Source organism: Aquarana catesbeiana, linkage group LG05 (genome assembly GCF_042186555.1).
Source record: "Aquarana catesbeiana isolate 2022-GZ linkage group LG05, ASM4218655v1, whole genome shotgun sequence".
In the NCBI taxonomy this organism is placed as follows: Eukaryota; Metazoa; Chordata; class Amphibia; order Anura; family Ranidae; genus Aquarana; species Aquarana catesbeiana.
This window is the reverse complement of record NC_133328.1, coordinates 73391289-73416806: the sequence shown is the minus strand read 5'-3', so window position 1 is coordinate 73416806 and position 25518 is coordinate 73391289. Positions and strand designations below refer to the sequence as shown.

Below are 25518 nucleotides of genomic sequence, written 5' to 3'. Positions count from 1 at the left end.
ACATTCCACATTAATAACTATGCTACCAAAATTAGCGTGTGCTGTAAATTGCCTCCAGCATTGCTCCTGTCTCTTATTTCTGGAGGCTGCCTTTTCGCTGAAGACCCGAGCTCCTGAACAGCAGTAAATCTTTAGGCTGTCAGCAGATCGGCCTCTACAAATTTGGCAGTGCCTAAAAATAGAGAGCAACTGAGCATGTGCACAGCAGGGTGATCCAGTGAATAAACATTTAAACATTATAGACACCTTTATTTTTATGTTTTACATAGCTATACCTGCAAAAGGGGCCAGCCTGAAGTGATCTAGCAGGACTTACATTTCTGACTAATGTTCCACTTTAAAGTAAACCTATCACAAACCTATAAAAAGCAAATTATCTTATATCGTAGAAAGCAATGATATAGATCACTGAAGTTATTGCCAAATCTTAAAGCTGAACTTGAGTAAAAATTATTTTGGGCACACCGGGCCAATCATATAAGTTACCTCTAACAGCGCATATGCCTTGCAAAAATCCTCCCTCCAGTGATGCAGGATACACCCCACAGTGGTGATGTTCCGGTGCTATGGGTGTAAAGAGCTGTGACACGGAAGGGCTTACACTTTTTGCACTCACCCTCATCCGTTCACAAAAATCCTGGTATATTCTGAAGAGAATGCAAGGTGTTGACTGGAGGTGGTGCAGATAGATGACAGGATACCCCTTGTCTGCTTACAGAATGCAAGACTTCTGTGAATGGGCAAAGAGAACAGAAGAAGGAAGTGAATGACATGTGTAGTTCACAGTCAAGCCGCTGCTTCAGAACTTTCATAGTGCTAGAAGATCACCACTGTGGGGAGTAACTAGTGTCACCGAAGGGAGGAAGATAACTTTGTGATTTCAGTTCACAGGAAGTGAGACGGGCTCTACATTTCTGGCGAGATCAACAGATGTTTTCTGTACTTGCAAGTAATGTCCTGAAAATTGAAATGATGTATACAAGAAAAAGTGGGACTTCTTGGGTATATCTTATCAACAATTAGTCAGCTAGCTTGAAAAAAAAGATATATTTTATTTCAAAGTATAAAATTGGTGACAAAAAAATTAATTTTTTTACATCTTAAGCAGGATTCTGACCGTAAAAAAAAAAAAAATGAAAAGTCAGCAGCTACAAACACTGTAGCTGCTGACTTTAAATAAGTACTTACCTGTCCTGGGTGCCCGTGATGTCGGCCGCCCAAGGCCGACCCGTCCCTCGGCTCTCAGGTCCCGGGCGCGGCATCCCAACTAAGGCAAACAGGCAGTGGAGCCTTACGGCTTCACTGCCCGTTTCCTACTGCGCATGCGCGAGTCATTCCCCAGAAGACAACGCGGTGAGGAGAAAAGACAACATCACCGCGGTGTAGGAAGAGGCAGATTAGGAAGACTGCCTAGCAACAGCCTTTTCACATAAGTAAAAAAAAATTTTTTTTTCTTTTCCTCCATTTTTTTAGGTATTTTTTTGTGCAATTTTTTTTTTCAGGGTGGACCTCCACTTTAATATGTAAATGACCTCCCTATAGACCCCATATAAATTGTTCTAAATATATGTTTGAGTGTTTTCCAATAAACCTTTGGTCTAAGGAATGCATAGAGCAGTGATGGTGAACCTAGGCACCCCAGGTGTTTTGGAACTACATTTCCCATGATGCTCATGCACTCTGCAGTGTAGTTGAGCATCATGGGATATAGTAGTTTCTAACATCTGGGGTGCCAAGGTTCGCCATCACTGGCATAGAGAATTTGCCCACTATTGGAATTGTGGTTGGACCATCTTTGATCATTTACATGGCAAAACACTATTAATCTCTGTACACACGGGCAGAATATCGGGAAACATTCTGCCCGTGTATATGTCAGTCTGTCCGACAGAAGCCAGACGTTTGGCCAGCTTCTGTTGTATGTGCATGCTGGAAAACTAGCAGCCAACCGACTCCCAATCAGCGCCCTCAGCCAATGGCAAAGAACACTGATTGGAAAGTTCTGGCGGGGGGCCGCCCCTCTGTCAGAACACAGCAGCTCAACGGGGGAGATCTCTGGACTAACGCTGCATGCTTAGTACAGCCACTCTAACCGGAGCTGATAGTTTTTTGGGTTTTTTTTCGTTCAACCCGCTGACTTGAACGAAAAGAAAAACGAATAGTGTGCACCCGGCTTTATGCATTGTGGTAACATTCATTCATTTTAAATGGCATCCCAACACACCTTCAAAATATACCTGCATTGCAGCAGAACACATTGGGTGATTTTTGTAATATCCTGCCAGTATTACAACAGTAATTATAACTGAAGCAGAAGGGTTCCTAGATTACCAACAAAGAAGACTATGGTGTGCTGCAGAATTATAGCAATAATTGGATGAAGAACTGAATCACTGAGCAGGTTGACTGTTCCCTGTTTCAAGCTTAACAAAGAAGGGTGAGAGTCTCCTTTTGTTGCTGTCTGTTTCCATATTTGGGAGATTTCCTATTTCATGTCGTGTCAAATTTTGGGAAATCTCTCCAGTGGCAATACTGACAACTACAAATTTTTAGTAGATTGGAAAAGAATTAGAGCTTCTGATATTAAACAAATAAATAAATATGATGCTCTAGAGTGTGCTAACCGTGCCCTAATCCTAGCACACAGAGATACAGTGCATATACAACAGAGTATAAAATAATTTAACCCCAATATGTGCTATATCCCCCAAGATAAACAAACTTAATGTGCACAAATAAACAGTGCAGTGAGCATGTGAAATGATAATATTAACAAAAATGCTCCAAAATGAATCAACGCAAACCAGGTGCTAAAAGTGCAATAAACAAATAAATAATAAATAAATAACGTTAATTCTTAAATGATTCATATATGCGCTCACCTTAGGGAATGTGACTAAGTCGCTAGACAGAGTCAGGAAACGCTTTTGAGCCACCCAGGGCTCAGTATGGATCACAGGAAAACAGGCTCCAGCATAGGCTTAAATCATAGGCAAAAAGAGAAAGGAACCATATGGTGTGATAACGTTTAAAAAGTGTTTATTAACAAGGTCAGATAAAAAAACTCTCCCCCAGACGGGGGTACTCACATTTTGAGGGTGCGTCAGTGCACCACTCTGAAGAGGCATAAAATCTGGATAAAACAATAGGTAATGGATGTAGCAGTGAGGTTATGGAGACCGCCCCAGCACAGACAGCTGCTGCTGCCTAACACTCCGTCCTGGCCCCTCCCCAACTTCTGATATGATTTTTTTTTTTGGTGTCTCTGCTTTCCTATCTTGGTGACAGTCATTCACCCCTTTGTTTTTATGGGTGTCAAGGAGACAGGAAGTGAAGGGAAATTTCCCCAAAGGAATTCCAAACAGAAATAAAAACCTGACATTTTTTAACTCTTCTCCATTCAAAACCAATAAAAAGCATTTTAGCTAGAGTTGGGCTTTAATGTCCCATTTTGACTAGAGAGTGCCTTGTAAGACCTAGTCATGCCTCCCTGATAGGAAACTGCCATGATGCAGAGAGCCTAAGGATGGCCATGCATTATACAATTTTCTTGTACAGTCCTCCTTTAGTTTTACCAAAATAATATAATATGAGGTCAAACCTAAACATATTCAATTTGTATGCAACCAGGCAAGCCCTTGCACTACATAGTTGACGGTATAGCTAAAGAAAATTGTAATAATGGCCAGCTTTAGAGAGTGTGTTTAAGGTGTGTTCTATTTACAGGTGTGATTTGACTGGTTAGCCCTGTATTATTACGTTTCCACAATTGGCTGTTACCCAATCCTTTCAGAAATGGTGTCAGGTTCACATCTCACAAGACCTGCTCACATGCATCTTTATGTTTTTCATAATCCACACAGCTGGCCAAGTACTGCGACAACATGCTAAAAAAATCAGCCAAGGGAATGACGGAGAACGAAGTGGAGGATAAGTTAACGAGTTTTATTACTGTGTTCAAGTACATCGATGATAAAGATGTTTTCCAGAAGGTATGTTTATTTGGGCAATAAACTGGCATTGGCCTAAGAAGTGTGGGATATAAAAAAAAAAAAAAACATACTCACCTATATGGCTGCAGCATCGATGTGATGCGATTGTCTGCTGTTGGCTCCAAGCCTCAGAACTGAGCGATCACCTGACCGCTGACAGCTCAGTTCTCAGACTTCAATGAGAAGATAGCAGTGAGTGTCTATCACAAGCTCTCTGCTTCTTCCCCTCCAGTGCTCACTGGAGCACCAGGCTGTAGAGGAGGTAAGAGCAGCTGGCTCAGGATCTCAGCGGCGAGCTGAGAGGCTGAGCCATCTGGCAGTCAGACATCTGGGTGGATCCTGATGTCTTTGCTGTGATGCTGCAGCTGTCCCCCACTGGCTTTAAGCCTGAGAACCGACCAATCGCGTGACAGGCATAGAGCGGTGACTGTCAGTCACCAGCTCTCTGCCCCTCCAGCTCTTACTGGAGTGCCACACTGTGGAGGGGCAGGAGTGGCTGGCTCAGGCTTACAGCTGTGCACTGAGCCACAGCTGACAGGCATCAGGGCAGATCCTGACATTATTGGTGGGATCCCTGCAAAGTCTGACCGACTTTGTGATGTCAGCTAACAATGGGCTTTAGCCCTCTGTTGTCAAATCTGGATCACAGGAGTGCAGAAATAAGTGCACTCCTATGATCAAGAAGAGAAGTATGACCAAAAAAGGTTTTGGACATGCATCTCTATTAATAACGTACCTTTTGTTTATTAACTGCCCTCATATAAGAACTCTTTGTATCGGTTTATAGCCACTGATTAGATTAGCAAATTCACTCTTGACATCTCCCTATGGAAATTTTAAAGCTCATTGCACGAATGGTTTAAAACACACTGATAAATATGGCATGGTGTAGCTGTCTCAGGTAAACAAATTGCTCTGATGCGCCAGTGCAAGTGTGTATGCCAGATTTGAATAAGTTTCACGAACACATTTACTTGCCTGTCTGTTTATGTACCAAGTTTCATTTTTTTCCACCACCAGAGGACACGCAGCAACCATTTGTATTTGAACATTTCCTTTTGTTCTCCTGTCAAGTCAGAGATGGCATTTTTCTATTGTTTTGTGCTGTGTAGGGTCTGTGCTTCCTCTGTACATTTTGCAATTGCCAAGATGTGCCTCTGTGCTATGCTCAGTGTTGTGTTCCTCAAAGTGAAGGCTCTTCCTTATTAAGTGGACTTTAAGTGGTTATAAAGCTACTATCATACTTTCATGCCATCCCCTCTCTTAAATAAGGATATGTGGTGCACAGTATGTGTTTTATAAAAAAAGATGCCGATTTGCTACCTTATTTTACTAGCGTCTGCTGGCGCTCAGGTGATTCCTCAGCTCTCTCCTCTACTGGGCTGACAGCTCCAGCAGGAGGGGCTGAGAACTCCTGCTGACGTCAGCTGGGAGGAGGAGAGAAGAGAGCCGAGGAGTCACGTGACTGCCGGGAGATGCTCTGAAAGAAGGTAGCAATCGGCATCTTTTTTATAAAACACATACTGTGTGGCACATGTTCTTATTTAACACAGGGGATGGCATGATAGATTTATAGCAGCAGTAGTGGCACTAGTACTAGCTGACAGGCAGGGCAGGGAGGGGAATGGGGAGAGAGCACAGAGGAGAGCTGCGGATGATAGAGGCACGTAAACTGACCATGGTGTCGGGGCTCAGCAGCCATGATAAACCGTGGTCACTTTTACAGGGGGGGAGGGCAGAACCAGGCAGGATCAGCCAGGTATTTTAGGTGATACAGGGGGCCAGATTATATAGCACAAGCACTGTGCTGCATAACACGCTTTAAGGCAACGGGATGTTTTTTTGTTTTTAACAAACACTTTAAGAAAGGGTATAGTAAGTGCCATTTGCTTACGTAATACACTATGTGGCAAAATGTTTTAGGGACACCTATATGAGGTTTTTGGACATACTATTCCAAACCCATTGGCAATTATACGTAGTCCCTTCCTCCCCATCCTTCCTTTTTTTGAGCTATAACAGCCTTCGCTGTTCTGGTGGGGCTTTCCACAAGAGTTTGGCGTGTGTCTGTGGGAAATTGTGCCCATTCAACCAAAATACATTTGTGAGGTCAGGTACTAATGTTGTATAAGAAGACAAGGCTTGTAATTAGTTCATACCAAAGGGTCTCAATAAGGTTGAGGTCTGGAGGGGTATCGAGATAAAAAAAAATCTACAGTCAATTCAGTGAAGATTGCATGGATTTCCAACTTTCCTCTGGCTCTGATTGCCAGCTTCTCCAAGATGGATGCTTTACCGACATGGCCATTTATCATATGTTTATATTTTATGTAACCCTAGAGAAACGGTCAATTTTACTTATCATTAAGTCATTGTTGAGCAATTGCAGCTCACTGTAAGTAAACAATCTCTTTAGTATGTCATTGTTCTCTATGTTGTGACCATGTTTTTCATTTGTATATTTTATTTGTTAATAAGGGTATTATTGTTACTGCTTGTGTTAGATTCAAAGCCTCCTATATCATTTGCAGCACTAGAGAGAATGTTCTTTTCTCAATAGTCAGTTCTAATTATGAAAGCGGTGGTTATTGTCATCTGCTTTGAAAATGTGTTTTCAGAGCTTTATATTTCTTTTTCAGTTCTACGCTAGAATGCTGGCAAAACGATTAATTCATGGCTTATCAATGTCGATGGACTCTGAAGAAACAATGATCAATAAATTAAAGGTAATTTCATGTTTTTGTATTTACAATTTCTTTCCTTCTGATCTAAGTTGTACACCGTGGTAGACTGTATGTTGCTGACAGTGAATTAGACATCAAATGACTGGATCATTGACTGATTCTTGGCTGTAGACTCAGCATTGCATTTGATATACAACTCTTTTCCCTGCATTGGTTTTTCTTCTCCTTTCCCTTCAGTCCTCATAAAAATGCCACCTCCTCCTTGCTGCAAACCTTTAAAACTGACCTAAAGTCTAAAGTAGATTTTATGTCTGCAGGCTCCTTGTGGGTGCCATCATAAAATGATCCCATGACTCCCCCTAAATGCTTACCTCTGTCCAGGAATGAGGTACCCCACGTTTCCTATTTTTAGTTTCCACCGCTAGCATTGGCAAAGGACTAGATCTTTTTTAGGCTCTGGTTGGCTGATTAAGCTGCTGCAGCTAGTTAGATCTTATGCCACAACAAGATCCAGTGCTTCATTGCAGCTGAACAACAGAAAGTAAGGCGGCCATCATTGGGACTTCTCAGGGAACCCTCTCCAAGGCAGAAGTCAATTTATGGGTAAGAATGCTTTCTTCTTTTTTTTTTTTTTTTTTTGTTTTGTTTTTTTGCAGCTTTAAAAGAGAGGTATGGGGTATAAAAAAAAAAAAAGTATACTCACCTAGGTGGACGCTGCATTGATTCAATGCTGCATCTGCCCCCCGCCACCTCTGCACTGAGAGCTGAGCTATAAAACACAGCTGAACGCTTAGTTCTCCCCTTCCGCTCTGAACGGAGAGTCGGTCACCATCTCTCTGCTCTTCCAGTGAGCACTGGGGTGGGGAGGGAGCAGCTGGCTCCGTCTCCCAGAGGTTTAGTTAAGAGGCTGAACCAGATGCTGGTCCAGCCATCTGGGTGGATCCCAACGGTAAAGTCGGGCTCTTTCCCCAGCCTGGAATGGCTGAGTGACATCAGCAGACAGCGGACTTTGGCCTGATGCTGGCTGAAAACAGGAGAATTAACTGCAGTCCTGTGATCCATTGGAGCAGTATAGCCAAAGAAGCTTTGGCTATAATTCTCCTTTAAGGTGGATCGGCAGACATTCTGCTCTAATTAGAATGTTGCTTAACTTCTCAACTTGTCCCCTGCCTAACGGTAAATTATTATTGATAAGGCATTTTAGAAAATTTCTATTATACTGAGGATTGAAATAACCAGTTAATATACCAGAGCATCAATCCAGGCATCCAAAGGCTGGCCATAGATTACTTGATTCCCCCCATCCACACAAGCGAAGTGGATGGAGTAATTTTCACTGCTTTGCCATTGTATTCTGATAGCGGGACTCTTTTGCTGTCAGAATACATTGGACAGCAGCTGCAGCTCATTTTGTGATCATACGATTCTAAATTCAATCCTTCTATGGCCAAGTTGCAGTATAACGCAAGGACTTTTAATGCAGGCCATACATTGGTCGAATTCCAAATTTTCTGTAGAAATTTCTTGCGTTTTGTGATCTGATGGTGCCACCGTTTTTATTTCAAAATTTGACCTACCAAGCCTTCACCTCGTTTTGCTACAGAAAATAATTTTCCTGACGCCTCCATGGCAGCACACGCTGGGTTGTGACTCCGCCCCCACAACCTGACAGGATTGGTTAGCTATAAGTTTGAAGGGGAGACACCCCGCTGCATTCTCTTTTTTATCCTCACCTGACAGATTGGGATAAGCAGCGTGCTCCTGTTGTCAAGATATAGAAAAAAGCCTCTTACCGCACTCGCCCCAGCAGGTTCAAGCCTCTCCTGTATGGAAGTCCCTCCTGTACAGTCTCTAAAGGAGCTTCTATGGAGGGAACCCCCGGTCTGGTGGTCTCAGGGGGCGTCTGGACATCTGGCACAGTAAGCTTTAAAGAAGCTTCATATTTTTGCAGTGGTCTCCTTTTCCTTTTTGCCTGTACCTTTGCCTGTAATTTACTTATGGTGTTTCTCTGTTTAGAGATCTGCTGGCACTTGTTGTCCTCTGTAGGAACCGTCATGGCCGCCGAGGCCGCCTCCTCCACTCTGCAATTGGCTTCAGGGCTTAGTTCTGCCTTGGGAAGGCAATGCCCTTGTCCAAGATGGCGCCGAGGCGCTCGGGACGCTCTGCGCATGCGCGGGAGCGTCATTTTGCCGCGACGGCGGCGGCAGATTTAAAAACACAGGCATTTTCTGTGTTTTTTGCTGAGCAGTTTTTCAAATACCTGAATGTTCACCGGCGTTCAACTGCTTTGCCAAGAAAACGACTCAGCAAGACCAGGTAAGTCTATTTATTGATTTAGCCTTCCAAAAAAAAAAAAAAAAAGAAAGAGTAGGTTTTAAAAAAAAAAAAAACTTTCTTTCTTTCTCTTATTCCTTCAGTCTACACTGTCTACTATCATTATGGAGACCACTGCCCGCGCAGACCACCATCAGCAAACGAGGTAAGAGGCTATTCGTCATCGGTAAGTATTGAAGAAAGGGGAGAAAAAAGAGAGCCAACCACTAACGCTGCGTTTTTGGCAGCCCCACCAGGTCAAGAGCCGCAAGTTCCAGGCGTGAGAGGAAATCAAGCCATGGGTCAAGCAAAAAGTCCCGCAGAAGCCGCTCAAGATCCTCTTCTCGCCACCGAAGACATAGCCGCTCACGTCACAGCCGCTCAAGACGCAGCCGCTCCCGTCACAGTCGGTCACACCGCAGACGGTCATCTTCATCGCACCGCCAAAGCCGCCACACCCGTCCTGCAGCAAACGCTTGCTGGGTATGCGGCGCACCAGCCTTGCCAGATAAACTAGTCTGCAGAGCCTGCTTCAATGAGGCAGCAAAGGACAAAGAGCTAGACGCAGCAATGGCTACGGAGCTCATAAAAGAATCTGTGCGGGAATCCATAAGGGAGACAACAGCACCACTAATCGATAGGCCTACGCCTAGCACATCGGTGGCGGATGACCGCCAACCCCAGGCATCAGAACCCTCCTCAGGAGATGAGGACCAGGACATGTCAGCAGGTTTTGATTTTTCCCTGGTACAGCCTTTCGCAAAGTCAGTCAAAGAAGCAATAGGCTGGGAAGAAGATATAGAGGAACCGCAGAAAGTCCGGAAATATTTCCCAAATTTAAGAAAAGAACCAGAAAATTTCCCTTTTATAGGTGAACTGGAGGATCTAATTAAAGATGAATGGGAAAGATCTGATAAGCGGTCCAGTCTCACCAACAGACTGACAAAAATGTATCCTCTGAAGGAGTCAAAAGTCAAAACATTGATGAACGCTCCAGTAGTCGACTCCTCCTTGATGCGTCTTGCACGGCATGTCACTCTGCCTATTGAGGACGCAGTTTCCTTTCGGGATGTTCTGGATCGGAAATTGGATCTAGAATTGAAGAAAGCATACTCCACTGCTGGGGGCGCATGCAGACCAGCAATTACCACAGCAGCAGTGGCAAAAGCCATATCAGGTTGGGCATCCAAGGTGGAGAAGGATCTGCAAGACGGTACTGAAATAGATAAAATAATATCTTCTCTTCAGGAGATCAAGTTGGCAGGTGACTTCGTGGCAGAAGCCTCAGTGGATATTATAAGATCCTCGGCGAGATCAATGCTAGCCTCAGTCACAGCAAGAAGGGCCTTGTGGCTGAAACCATGGATGGCCGATACTGCATCCAAAACAAACTGGTGCAGAATTCCATATGATGGCTCAAACCTGTTTGGGTCTAAATTGGACACCGCTATTTCAAAGGTTACAGGAGGGAAGTCGGGATTAATTCCCTCAGATAGAAGACCCAAGGCCCAAAAGGGTTCCTTCCTCAGGCGCAACCTTCCTGAGAAATATAGGGAAGCTAGATCCTACCGTCCTGGTAGGGAATTTAGAAGGGACTGGAAGAACACAAGACCTTCCTTCCTAAGGATGCAGAAGTCCAAGCCTACCTCGGTAGGGGAGCAGCAGAAGTCTTTTTGAAGGTTCGCCTGCCCACTCAGTACAGGTGGGCGCCAGGCTCAAGGACTTCGCACAGATTTGGTCAAGCCATATAGAGGATCAGTGGACTCTTTCCACGATCAAATTTGGACACAAGTGGAAGTTTATGGGCAAAATCCCAAAGAATCACTTCCAATCAACAAGACTGCCATCTTCACTAGTCAAAAGGAAGTTACTATTAAAATATATAGTGGAATTGAAGGAGAAAGGGGCAATACTGGAGGTTCCGTCAGATCAAAAGGGGAGGGGGTTCTATTCCCCACTTTTTCTCGTAAAGAAGAAGACTGGAGACTTACGTCCTGTATTGGATTTAAAAAATCTCAACAGGAACATAAAAACAGAGGCCTTCAAAATGGAGAGTCTGCAGTCTATACTTCTAGCAGTGAACCTGGGCGACTGGATGCTCTCAGTAGATTTATCAGACGCTTATCTACATATTCCAATTCATCCTGCCTTTCAAAAATTCCTCCGATTTGCCATCAACAAAAGCCACTTCCAATTTCAGTGCCTTCCTTTCGGCATCTCGTCGGCTCCCAGGACATTTACCAAGGTCCTTCTACCCTTGGTTGCATTCCTCAGGGAGAAGGGTCTGCGAGTCCACCATTATTTGGACGACATCCTGCTCTTGGCAGAGGATCAAGAAACCTTGCTATGCCATCGGAAGATCTTACTCACGACTCTCCAAGACTTCGGCTGGTTAGTCAACTGGAAAAAGAGCAGCTTACAACCCACTCAAAACATGGTATTCCTGGGAGCAGATCTGAACACCAAATTGAACATGGTACAACTTCCTCAGGAGAAGATTCAGCCTCTAGTACAGAAGATGTGGAGATTACTATCAGCAAGGCATCTTCCAGCCAGAATCTGCTTAAGTGTGCTAGGGTCTATGGCGGCAACCCTGCCCATGGTGCAATGGTCACAATGGCACATGAGAATCCTCCAAAACTCCTTTCTGAGGCAGTGGGATGGAGTATCGATGCGTCAGACCATTACCATCTCCAGACCAATGAAGCAATCAGTGTGGTGGTGGACACACTTGACCAACCTCAGGAAATACAAACTGATAGTTCCCCCAGATCCGATAATAGTCACCTCGGACGCCTGTCAGAGCGGCTGGGGAGCTCACTGTCAAGATCAAGCAGCGCAGGGCCGATGGCAGTTCCGGGGCCAGGATTTAGTATCGAATATACTGGAACTCAGAGCAGCCTTCCAGGCCCTCATGGCATTTGCACCAGTCCTCAGAGGGAAGAACGTGCTTATTCGGATGGACAACAAGGTGGCAGTGTCCTACATCCAGAGGCAAGGGGGTACCAAGAGTCTCACATTGTTGGAGGAAGTCCGCCCTATCCTGGAATGGGCACAGGCACACCTAGCGGATCTAAAAGCAATATATGTTCCTGCGGCACAGAACATGTTAGCCGACTACCTGAGTCGAGAAACTCTTTCCAACAACGAATGGTCCCTGAGTCTCCAGGTCTTTTCTCTTCTTACGAAGACATGGGGAGTACCAGAGATCGACTTAGCAGCTACTCCGGCGAATACGAAGTGTCGGAGGTTCCTGTCCAGAGCATCTTTCCCTTCAGCCGAGGGGATAGATTGTCTAGTTCACCCCTGGAACTTCAAGTTGGGGTACATATTCCCGCCAACTCCGCTAATTGCAAGATTCCTGTCCAGGCTTCGGAGATCTTCAGCCACGGTAATCGCGATAATTCCTCTTTGGCCGAGAAGACCATGGTTCACGACACTATTGCAGCTCAGCCTTCAACCTCCAATCCTCCTTCCGGTAACTCCGGATCTGCTATTTCAAGGCCAATTCCTACATCCAGCTCCAGAGAAACTACATCTGACAGCATGGAAGTTGAAAGGGTTAGGTTAAGGGAACAGGGCTGCTCACAGGAAGTAATATCGACTTTGATGCAAGCCAGGAAGAGCACCACCAACACCACCTATACAAGAATTTGGAACCAATTCTTTAGAATGGCGCAGCAGAAGGGATGGGATCCTATTGCTCCAGAACCTTCTCAAATCCTAGAATTCCTCCAATCAGGAATCAACAAAGGTCTAAGTTCAAGTACCCTTAAGGTACAAGTATCTGCTTTGTCGGCCAAAACAGGCACCAGATGGGCATTACATCCGCTGGTTATCCAATTTCTGAGAGCCTGCCTGAAAATCAAACCTCCTAAAAAACCAGTTTTTCCATCATGGGATCTCTCAATAGTTCTTGAAGCCTTCACCAATCCTCCTTTTACTCCATCTGAATCAATATCTCTATGGGATTTGACTCTAAAACTATCCTTTCTCATTGCAATCACTTCAGCAAGGAGGGTGTCTGAGATCCAAGCACTGATGGCATCAGAACCTTACTTGGTATTCTTTCCTGATAAGGTAGTACTAAGACCTTCAGACCACTTCATCCCGAAGGTAGCAACTTCCTTCCATTACAACCAAGATATTGTCTTACCATCCTTCACTAATGATCAGGGTGAACCTCATCCCCTGGATGTTAAAACTACCATCATTAGTTACCTGACAGCTACGAATTCTTTTAGAAAGACGGATACCCTCATGGTCATCCCACATGGAAATAGACGAGGTCAAGCGGCTACCTCACGTACTATCGCCTCCTGGTTAGTCAAGTCCATCAAGAAGGCATACTCCATGCGGCATATGGCAATTCCTGAAGACATCAGGGCTCACTCGACCAGGGCAGTGGCTACCTCCTGGGCAGCGTATTGCAGGGTTTCACCGGAGACTATTTGCAAGGCAGCAACTTGGTCCTCCAGACATACGTTTATTTCTCATTATAGAGTAGATTCTGCTCATTTGGCTATGGCAGACTTCGGTAGATCCGTTGTTAGAGCCAATTCTTCCGCATTATAAGGAATAAATATTATTTTCTTGCTCCCACCCGACTGGCGAGTTATTTCCCAGCGTGTGCTGCCATGGAGGCGTCAGGAAAACGGAAAATTGTATACTCACCTTTCCGTAATTTTCCTTTCCTGACGCCTTTCCATGGCAGCACACAGATTCCCACCCCGTTTTATGGTGATATATTTACAGAGAATGCAGCGGGGTGTCTCCCCTTCAAACTTATAGCTAACCAATCCTGTCAGGTTGTGGGGGCGGAGTCACAACCCAGCGTGTGCTGCCATGGAAAGGCGTCAGGAAAGGAAAATTACGGAAAGGTGAGTATACAATTTTCCGTTTTCGTGCCTAGGAATTTTCTTTCCAGATCACAGCTCATGCACATTTCTTTTTCAATTTTATATTTGTTTGTTACATCATGGGACACAGAGCCTAAGTAATAACTTAATGGGTATATAGGCACCTTCAGGTGATGGACACTGGTATACCCAATACAGGAAGTTCACTCCCCTATATAACCCCTCCTCCTGCCAGGAGTACCTCAGTTTTTTCGTCAGTGTCTAAGGTGTTGGTCACGAGTGAAGATGTGCTCTGAGGAGCTCCAGGAGGGATCCTTGCTTTATTTAAATAGCCTCCATAGACCGGATCCTTCCAAAGTGCCACTGAGACCAAAGTGGATGGTACCCGGGCCTCGTATCCGAAGCACGAGGTTTTGCCTGTAAAACCTCTCTTTGAGGGCTGGATCCCGGGACCCAGGGCTTTGGTCATGCTATTCCTGCGCCAGGGGATTCCACCTCTAGGCAGTGGCGATGGCCTCCTCCGCCAGACCCTAGAGGAAAACCTCAGGGTCAGGCCCAGGCTCAAAAGAAGTCCTGGGGCTGGAAACCTGCAAAGCAGAATCCTAGAGCCTCATCATGAAGAGGCGCCCCCCCTCGCCAGGGTGGGGGGAAGACTTCTGCAGTTTTCAGAAGTCTGGCAAGAGGAAATAGAGGACAGATGGGTCATCTCCACAGTAACTCTGGGGTACAAGCTGGAATTTTGGGACTTTCCACAGTCTCGTTTCCTGAGGTCAAACGTTCCCAAAGATCCAGGGACAAGGCAATCTCTGTTTCGGGCACTAGACCGATTAATGGCTCAGGGAATGATTATACAAATCCCCACAGAAAAGCAAGGTTTGGGGTTTTATTCAAACCTCTTCACAGTACCAAAACCGAATGGAGATGTCGACTCATTCTAGATCTAAAGAATCTAAATCCGTTCCTAAAGATCCGCTCCTTTCGCATGAAGTCGATCAGGTCAGTAGTTTCTATCCTACTAGGAGGAGAACTTCTGGCATCTATGGACATCAGAGATGCATATCTGCATGTTCCTATATTTCCCGCTCACCAAAGGTTTCTGCGGTTCGATGTAGAACAGCAGGATTTCTTGCCCCACCTCTAGCCAGGTTAAGGGCACAGAGCATAACAGTCTTGGCGTACTTAGACGATCTATTGCTAATAGATCAGTTGGTGGCTCGTTTAGAGCGAAGCGTGCGCATTACAACTAGTTACCTGGAAAGTTTGGGTTGAATTCTCAACCTAGAGAAGTCTACCTTAAAACGGATAAAAAGGCTGGAGTACTTGGGTCTGATCATAGACACAGCCCAGAAAAAGGTGTTCTTGCCTCAGGCAAAAATCAACTCCATAAGAGAGCTGGTGCGGATGGTCAGGTCAAAAGGCGATCCCTCCATTCGCCTTTGCATGAGGTTGCTAGGAAAGATGGTGGCTTCATTTGAAGCAGTCCCCTATGCCCAGTTCCATTCAAGACTGTTGCAAAACAGTATCCTGTCTACTTGGAACAAAACAATTCAAGCTTTAGACTTGCCAATGTCCCAAAACCTCAATTGGTGGTTACTAACCCAGGATCTGCTGAAAGGGAAATCCTTCAGACCTGTTATCTGGAAAGTGGTAATGGCAGATGCCAGCCTTTCAGGCTGGGGAGCAGTGCTAGAAAAGACAACTGTCCAGGGACAGTGGTCAAGAGCCAAAAGAACCTTGCCCATCAATATCCGAGAGATTCGGGCAGTGCGTCTGTTTCTGAAGACCTGGAATTCCAGGTTACGGATTTGTCCTGTCAGGATCCAATCCGACAATGCCACAGCTCATTCACCAAGGGGGCACCAAGAGTCTCTCAGCGCAGAGAGAGGTGAACCATATTCTAACTTGGGCAGAAAGGAATGTTCCATGCCTATCGGCAGTCTTAATTCCAGGAGTAGAGAATTGGCAAGCGGACTACCTGAGTCACCAGCAGTTATTTCTGGGGCAATGGTCTCTTCACCCCCACATTTTTCAGACTGTTTGCCAAAGATGGGGGGCTTCAGATGTAGATCTTCTAGCATCCAGATTCAACATGAAGTTAGTCAACTTTGTGTCCAGAACAAGGGATCCACTCGCATGCGGAACAGATGTATTAGTGACCCCGTGGGATCAGTTCTCAGTGATCTATGAATTTCCCCCTGATGAGTTGCTGCCTCGACTTCTTTACAGGATCAAGCTGGAAAGAAAGCCGGTAATTCTGGTAGCACCAGCATGGCCCAGAAGGTCATGGTATGCAGAAATCGTATAGATGGCAGTGGGAGGGTCCATGGTCACTCCCACTACGGCCAGACCTACTCTCACAGGGGCCGATATTCCATCCTACCTTACGAACGCTAAATTTAACGGCTTGGCTATTGAAACCCACATTCTGAAGAAACGTGGGCTTTCCGGGTCAGTTATCTCTACCTTGATTAATGCAAGGAAGCCAGCTTCCAGAACTATATATTATAGAGTCTGGAGGGCTTACGTTGCCTGGTGTGAATCCCAGGATTGTCACCCTCGGAGGTATATCGTAGGCAGAATCCTTGCCTTTTTACTATTGGGGGTAGAGATGAAGTTGGCCTTGAGTACTATTAATGGCCAAGTCTCAGCTTTATCGGTCTTATTTCAAAGACCGCTTGCTACACATTCTTTAGTCCGAGGTTTTATGCAAGGGGTGATGCGGCTTAATCCACCAATGAAACCTCCTTTGAACCCTTGGGACTTGAACTTAGTTTTGTCAGTGTTACAAAAACAGCCATTTGAACTGATACAACAAATTCCCTTAGTCCTTCTGACAAGGTATTTTTGGTTGCTATATCCTCAGCAAGGAGGGTTTCGGAATTGGCTACTCTTTCTTGTAAAGAGCCATATTTGATTATTCCGGAGGACAGAATGGTGTTGCGCCCTTGTCCAGGTTTTTTACCAAAAGTGGTCTCAGGTTTCCACCTGAACCAAGACTGCCTACGTTTTTTCCAAAACCATGATCCAGGGAAGAAAAGTCACTACATTGTCCTGATGTGGTGAGAGCGGTCAAAGTCTACTTAAAGACGACTGCTCATATTCGGAAGACTGATGTCTTATTTATTCTGCCAGAGGGTCCTAAGAAAGGGCAGGCAGCGTTGCCGAATCCACTTAGCGACAGTGGATTTCAAGTTATGATTCAGACTTATAATTTAAGGGGTAAGATTCCTCCTTTTCTAGTCAAAGCGCACTCTACGAGGTCGGTTAGTGCTTCTTGGGCAGTGCGTCACCAGGCCTCCATGGCTCAGAACTGTAAGGCCGCAACTTGGTCTTCAGTACACACATTCACCAGGTTTTATCAAGTGGATGTAAGGAGGTATGAGAATATCGCCTTTGGGCGCAGTGTGCTACAGGCAGCAGTATAGGTCCTCAAGTCTGGGGGTACCCTACGGGTTGCGTCTCCCTCCCCTCAAATAGCATTGCTATGGGACGTCCCATTAAAGTGGGGTTCCACCCAAAAAAACAAAAATACCTGAAAAATTCTAAAAAAAACATTTGGATATTTTTTTTTTTTTTTTACTTACCTCTAAATGCCTGTTGCTAAGTGGTCCCTCGTAGTCTGCCTCTTCCTTTGCCTGGGCTGGTGACATCACTTCCCCCTCGGCACAGGAAGGGCTTGGCTCAGCTCCCTCCCTCCTGTCAATTATCTGGGACCCATTACAGGTCCCAGGTGATTGAGCGGCCAATCACGACACGCGGCGCCGCTCGCGCATGCGCAGTGGGTGCCAGGCTGTGAAGCCACAGCCCGGCGGCCACAGTTGAAATGCCGGCGCTGATGAGCGGAGGGGGGGGGGGGCGAGCGGGGCTTCGATCCCCCGCATCGCTGGACCCTGGGACAGGTAAGTGTCCAAATAAAAGTCAGCAGCTGCAGTATTTGTAGCTGCTGACTTTTAATTTTTTTTTTTTTAATGGACCCCCTGGGTGGAACTCCTCTTTAAGTTATTACTTAGACTCTGTGTCCCATGATGTACGATAAAGAAAATAGGATTTTTATAACAGCTTACCTGTAAAATCCTTTTCTTGGAGTACATCATGGGACACAGAGGTCCCTCCCCTCTTTTTGGGGTTTAAGTATATTGCTTTGCTACAAAAACTGAGGTACTTCTGGTAGGAGGAGGGGTTATATAGGGGAGTGAGCTTCCTGTATTGGGTATACCAGTGTCCATCACCTGAAGGTGCCTATATACCCATTAAGTTATTACTTAGGCTCTGTGTCCCATGATGTACTCCAAGAAAAGGATTTTACAGGTAAGCTGTTATAAAAATCCTATTTTCTTGCGCGATTCTCCCATCAATTACAATTTTTTTCCTTTTTTAACAAAAAAAAAAATTTTTCAACATGCCTGATCACTCAATTTTGATGGCCGCACAAAAATTGGCCATTGCTGCAGCCCACTAATGGTGCAAAATTCGAACAAAAACTCTTAGTTACGATTTTTGAAAGAAAATTCTTTTGGAAATTTGACCTATGTATGGCTGGCTTTAGACTTGAGAGCTACAGTTAAAAGAGATAAGGACACAACCAGGTCCATAAAACTCATGTAATCATGATTTTTGTTTGGAAAGTAAAAACTCCTGCGTCAGGATACAAGTGACTCTCTTGTCCCAGCTTCATATAGAAGGGAATATAACATGCGCATGATGTGTCCTCTTTTTAATTGAAATCTGTGCAAATAGAAATAGAAGTGCTAATAACTTTTTCTTAAAGATGTAGGCTTCAGGGCTGTCAACCAGATCCTTGCTTAACTGATTAGTTGCTACTCTGGAACAAAAGGCTTCATTCGCACTGTACAGTGACCCATGTTTTATTGAGTTGTAAAATTATGTTTATCGCAAGGACACACAGAAAACTATTGTTTTCTGTGTGTCTCATTCACACTGCAACACAGCCTGGAGCTACGGTAAAATGCAGACATGCTACATTTTATCGCAGTGTGAACTTTAGAATCGCATGTCAGACAACAAAAAGTACAGTGCAGTGCTTAAAAGGGTTGGTGTTTTTCTCATAGAATATAGTTCTGTCCATGAGATATTTGTGGGTTTGTTTTTTTTTTTTTTTTAGGCATGTGTGTGTCTGTCATGCTGTAAATGGCCCTTGCTGCATGCTCAGGACATCTAAACAATACAACATTAAAAAATACTATAAATTTAATACATGTCAGCTCATTAACTTTAATGAAAGTAAAGCCTAAAGCTGCTTTTGGGCTCAACAGGGCAAGCTGTGTGCAGTACACTGCAGCATAACCTTAAAAACACAGCTGACCATGTGTCTTTTTGTAATAGGAGAGGCTAGAATTTGTTGGAAGGAACAATGGTCATCAACAAAATTTGTTTCATTTTTTATCCAATTCAAGTTTCCCCTACAGTGGCCGGACAGTACCATCTACAGGCACTCGCAGACATGAGATTGTCTCCTGATCTTGCCAAAACAGCTATGTCATGGGACTGTCATATCTGTGGGTATTTTTACGTGATAGATGTTTGGATGGGTGTGGGTGTATTAAATCACACACTGGCCACTTAACTTTTTCAGCTTCTAGCAACAAGATCTTCTTTCTTCCTATGATCATTATGAATCCAACATGGCAGTCTGAAATTTCACTCCGTAATCTCCATATTGTATTGTAAACTAAACAAATCTATCAGTGAGACCTCCCTCTTGCCATAGCCATCAATGAAGATATAAACTCAAAGATCAAACAGATCAAAAGCCTTTTCATCTTCATTCAACATGCTTGTACATCTTGAGGAAAACTGCTTATATATGAAAAGAAGGATGTACATTGATCATATTCACCATTACAGAGAAAACAGTAGTAGACTGTAGTTGGCATCAGTGCATCCGATTATGGAAGTCCGTCGTCGTTTTTTAGAAACTACATATAAAATGGATCTGCTGGGAAGAGGTTCCCTCCGTTAATACCTTGTCACCAACTTGAAAAATTGCATATAAATGCACAGAAATTGTTTAATTGCTCATTTGCAGTGTTTTTTCTTTCCATGTTTTTTTATTTTTCACTTGCAATGGGCTTTTGAACTTTCTAGAATATTTGTCTACTCCAGGGTAGTCCATTCCCTAGCACAGCCCCCTCCTTCTTTGCCTCTCCTCTGGGGGTAGCTAATTACTGTCTGTGCTGGCCTAGCTCCTACACCCTTCCCTTTGTCTCCCTACATAACCTTTTATCTAACTGCTGGGGGGCTGAACGAAGGGGAAGGCTATAGACTGTCAAGTAACAACTATTGAGCTGCTGACATCACATCCAAGAGGTTGGCAGCTAGCAGCAGTCTCAAGGCCTTTAGGCTTCATGTACACGGGACGTTTTTACAACCTCTACTAAACGATTTAACTTGACAGATAGTAACCGATGTTAAAACGTCTGTTTTTCCGCATTTATATGTCGCGTTTAGTGGCATTTTGCCACATTTGTGTCTTGGAAGTGCTTAAAAAAAAAAAAAAAAAAAAAACCTGTAACCGAAACGAGGCTAAATGCGAGTTACAGCGTTTACACGTGCTTACAAGCTGTTACAGGCATTTGGTGTTTTTAAATGCCTCTGAACATCCGCCATGAACGCATTTTTTTTTTTTTTTTTTTTTTTTATTGTATTTTTTTTTTTTTTTTTTTTTCTGTGTTCCAAAAAATGCTTCTAAACTCCACCGCCTAGAAACTACTATAAACGACCCTGTTTACATGTACTGATAAGATAACATAGAGGAGAGTTCAGGGGCAGCTGAAGAAAATGCCCGTTTACCAGCAGCAGTGTACATGAGGCCTTAGATGTCTTCACTGTGGGAAAAGGGGGCGCACCAACCTTGCTCATTACCTAAGTGGTATTTGTTAATATGAAATAAAAGGAAATATACTCAAAAACATGCAAGTATATTTCCTTTTATTTCATAATAATAACTACCACTTGGGTAATGCGCAAGGTTGGTGCGCCCTCTTTTAGTTTTTTTCTACAGTGTTTCCATTGGTTGTCCCCTGACCCTTGGAGGGCAGCATAGTCTGTGCATTTACCTTGAGCTATAGAGATCTGAGGTGATATCCACCGCCGTCACGTCATTTTCGAGGGCAGAATTGTTTGCCATTATCTTTAGATGTCTTCACAAGGGGGGCTTTTACAGATAAATAAAATAAAAAAAGGTTAAAGGCACAAATATTCTTTATGAGAAGATATTGTGTTCTAATGAACGGTCAGGCGACAGGGCCTCTTTAAAATAATTGGTATGGGATGCATACTACCTGCTCAGGTTTTGCAATTAAGCATGCTTCACTGTGTTACAGCAAGCCTGCGGCTATGAGTTCACCAGCAAGCTGCATCGAATGTACACAGATATGAGCGTCAGCGCTGATCTCAACAACAAGTTCAACAACTTTATCAAGAATCAAGACACTGTTATTGACCTGGGTATCAGCTTTCAGATATACGTATTACAGGTGAGAATTTGTCTGTTATCCAATAATTGGTAAAACTAATGTGTGCCATTTACTAGATACTGGTAGTTTGTGCAGCCGTCTCCACTGCGTTATCAGTCCTGTTCTTTTTTTACGGTATTATGAGTGGCTGTGTCTATTGAAGTCAGTATCAGGATGGTAAAGGCAAGACTGATTCTGCCATGTAGCCCCCCTGGCGGTTTTCCCGAGTGTGGCTCGGGGTTAAAATTCAGTCCCATTAGCGGTAACCCCGAGCCACACTCGGGATCGCATTGCAGGATCCTGGGGCGGCGTTACTTACCTTGTCCCCGGGATCCTGCGATGTCCCCCGCAGTGTCCGTGGGCTCCGTCCTCTGCCCGAAGCCTCTCTGTGCCAGGCTCCGTTCCCTGCGAGCGGCGTGACGCACGGGGGCGGAGCCTGGTGGCAAATTCAAAAAACTGTAAAAAGCATAACACATACAGTACTGTAATCTTACAGATTACAGTACTGTATGAAATTATTTCACATCCCTTTTGTCCCCAGTGCTTTGTCCTATGCCCTGCATGCAGTTCTATATTATATATACTGTTCTTTCTGGCTGGAAACTGGAGATTGTCCATAGCAACCAAAAAGTGTCCCTTTACGTCAAAAATGGTTTTAGACCAGCTAGAAAACAGCGATAGTAAATTAGAACACTTGCAGAATTGAGCGATAGTGAATCGTGGGGAAATTTATTTTATTATTATTTTATTTTTATTTTTTTAATTATTTATTTTTATTTATTATATTATAATTTATGTTTTTGTGTTTCAAACTTTATCATACCCGGGATATCTACTAGACTCTTGTTTGGACAGATTTAAGTGTGTTATTGTTAAGAATTACAGACCTACAATATAAAACGCCAAATTTCCATGCAAAATAATTGTACCGCTTTCAGCACCTAAAATCCGAAATAATCATACCGCCAGGGAGGTTAAAACATTCACAACCAAAACCGAAAAACAAGGAGCAATGTGAAGTCATTTCAGAGCGTTACTTGGGGTACATATCAAATTTTCTAATCGCATGTTGATTTCTTAGATGCTGCTGCATTCTATTTTTGCTCTAGTTTTTTGTCTCCTGTTCATAAAAAAAACAAAAAAAAAAACAAAATTGGTTTAATTTCCATCTTGCTGCACATCATGTGACTCAACCTAAAGTAAACCCGTCAAGCAACTTTTAGGCTTCATGTACACGGGACGTTGTTTAATCTCTCCTGAACGATTTAACTTGACAGCTAGAGACCGGCGTCTAAAAATGTCAGTTTAGCCGCGTTTACATGCTACATTTAGCCACGTTTGCGTCTAGAAGCGTTTGTAAAGAAAAAAAAAAATATATCATTTTTGTTAACATGAAAGAAAGACTGCAAACAAAACGCTGCTAAATGCGAGTTACCGCATTTAGCAGCGTTTACAAGCTGTTGCAGGCATTTGGCGCCTCAAATGCCTCTGAACATCCATCTGAACACATTTTTTCGCGTTCCAAAAAAAACTTCTAAACTCAACTGCCTAGAAACAACTATAAATGACCCTGTGTACATGTACTGATAATATAACATAGAGGAGAGTTCAGGGGTAGCTGAAAAAAATGCCCAACTGCTCCTAAATGTCCGTTTACCAGCAGCAGTGTACATGAGGCCTAAAGTAAACGCCCTGTGGGCATCACTCCTCTGTTTTGAAACTGGTTTCATGTTGTTACCTAGTCCTTAATTTCCCTGACTTCTGACTAAGCCCTTACCATTTGTGACCCCACAAAGGCCTTCTCATTGGATGGTGCATGTGGAAAGTTGGGCATTCGTAAGATAAATTAAATTCTTAGTAAAAAAAAATGAAACCTGTTTCGGGGGTTGCACACTTGCTAATAAAGTTAAAATGATAGAGAACCCTAAATATATATATATATATATATATATATATATATATATATATATATATATATATATATATATATATATATATATATTCTCAAAATAAACTGCTATTGTTTACACCTTTTCATGTCTTGTCTCCCAGCAGACCCCCCCCCCCCCCCCCCCGAAATACTTACCTGAGCCTGATCTTGATCCTGTGCTGTGCAAGTCTGTATCGGCGCTGCTATTCTCCCCCCTCTTCTCACAGGAGGCTCGGCAGCAACAGGAGCTATTGGCTTCTCCTGCTGTCAGTCAAATCCTGTGAGCAGAGAGTGGGGAACGGAGCTGATCCACACTGTGTGTCAATAGACGGGTGCCCCCATAGCAAGCAATTTGATATGGGAGCACTCAGAGAAGAGGAGGAGCGTCGGGGACCCTAGAAAAGGAGGATCAGGGCTGCTCTGTGCAAAACTATTGCACAGAGCAGGTAAGTATGACATGTTTTTATTATTATAGAAAAATTAAAAATGTGTTCTTTACAATCCCTTTAAAGTGGAGCTCCACCCAAAAAGGGAATTCCCACTTGTTTGCTGGGGGGGAGAGAATGGGTACCTGTTTTTTACAAGTACCCATCCCCACTTCTGGAAGACCTGGCTACGGCGAGGTCCCCCGGCAGTTCAGCTCCCTCCTCCTTCTCCTGCCGCCAGACCAGTTTGAAAGCGCAGTGCGCTTCGTGCATGCGCAGTAGGGAACTGGCTGTGAAGTCAAAAGGCTTCACTGCTGGGTTTTTTTTATCACGAATGGCGGTGGCAGCACCCGAGAGCCGATCAGAAAATTGGCTGGAGTGCCCACATCGCTGGATTCCAGGACAGGTAAGTGTCCTAATAAAAGTCAGCAGCTACAGTATTTATTTGTAGCTGCTGACTTTCATTTTTTGGAGGGGGTGGGGGTGACTGGAGCTCCGCTTTAATTTTCGAATATCTGGCATGTTCACTTTTAAAGTGACTGCCTCCTATAAAAGTTCTGTAAAAGCACTGTATTGGCACTGTACTTCCCTCTCCTGCTGCCCACATCGCTGAGCACCACTCTGATGCTGAATAAAATATCTGGCATGCAGCACTTTCCAAGTTCATCCAGAAGGTTTTACCTACCAATTGTAGTCTAAGGAAATTCTCCAAAAAACGTATGTTTAACTCTTCCACAACTCGAAGTACTCACTACAAGCTCTTAAAGTGGTTGTAAAGGGTGAAGGTTTTTTTTTTTTTTTAATCTTGAAGATTAAAAACCTTCAGAGTGCCTCTCCCACCACAGCCCCCCAATACTTGCCTAAACTCCATCTGAATCCGTCAATGTTAAGGAGAGCAGCTTCTCTCCTGTGTCTCTTGCTCCTCATTGGCTGAGACATTGCTCCCGCTGCTATCACTCAGCCAGTGAGGAGGGAGCTGGGGGTGTGACTGAGCCATGCTCTGTGTGTCCCATAGAGACAGAGGCGGCTCAGGAGTGAGCATGCACAAGTGCCCCCAGAGCAAGCAGCGTGCTATGGGGACTCTTGGTAAGGGGGAGGGGCCAGGAGCGCCAGCTTGGGACCTGAGAAGAGGAGGATTCGGGCTGCTCAGTGCAAAACCAATGCACAGAGCAGGTGAGTATGATGTGTTTATTAAAATCAAACTCAAAAATATAATTACATTTATACCTCTAGAAACTCTTTACATGGATTTTAACTGTACACAAAAATGTTTTAGAATATTTAAAAATGCATGTAAAATTCTCAAAATTGCTGATATTAAAAATAGCTGGTAAGCGCTCCTGCTTATGATAGTGTAGCTTTTTTATATTCTATTTTTTGTTATATTTATATTTTTTGGGTAAGTGCAAGGAATTGTTATTGCATATGATGGTGTATACCTGGCTTTTACAAAATCTGGTTCCAGAGGAATTTGTTATGAAGCAGAATATCTGTCTCAAAAGAATATTAATAAATCAGTTCCCTGAATCCTGTTCTTCCTATTGTAGTAATTATTCTGCATTATGCACAATGGGCATTGATACTATGTGGAGGGACAGTTCAAAGCCACAAAGTAACTGAAAGATTAGAATCATTAGACTGGGATTCAAGCCTTCCAGCATCCACAAGAGAGAGATCCGTTTTCAGTGGTCTGACCCTTTAGTCGCATATTTCTTTAAATGCTCTACCTGTCAGGGATATTCAACCTGAAGTTTCTTTGCTCCATATAGCATTTGTAGTGGCTTTGAGGCATTAGGGTTACATGTCTACAGACATGAAGTTGGGTCATGAGGTCATTAGT

At 43.9% G+C, this 25518-nt stretch overlaps 1 protein-coding gene across 2 annotated transcripts in view; it reads left to right on the top strand.

The window, feature by feature from the left end:
- The window catches only part of CUL2 (cullin 2), a 163237-nt gene that overhangs the window by 92902 nt on the left and 44817 nt on the right, over positions 1 to 25518 (top strand). For both annotated transcript variants that reach the window (XM_073629885.1, XM_073629884.1), the window contains exons 13-15: positions 3864 to 3992; positions 6632 to 6718; positions 21192 to 21344. In XM_073629885.1, the coding sequence (XP_073485986.1) occupies positions 3864 to 3992; positions 6632 to 6718; positions 21192 to 21344 (369 nt within the window). The remainder of the gene's footprint in view (positions 1 to 3863; positions 3993 to 6631; positions 6719 to 21191; positions 21345 to 25518) is intronic.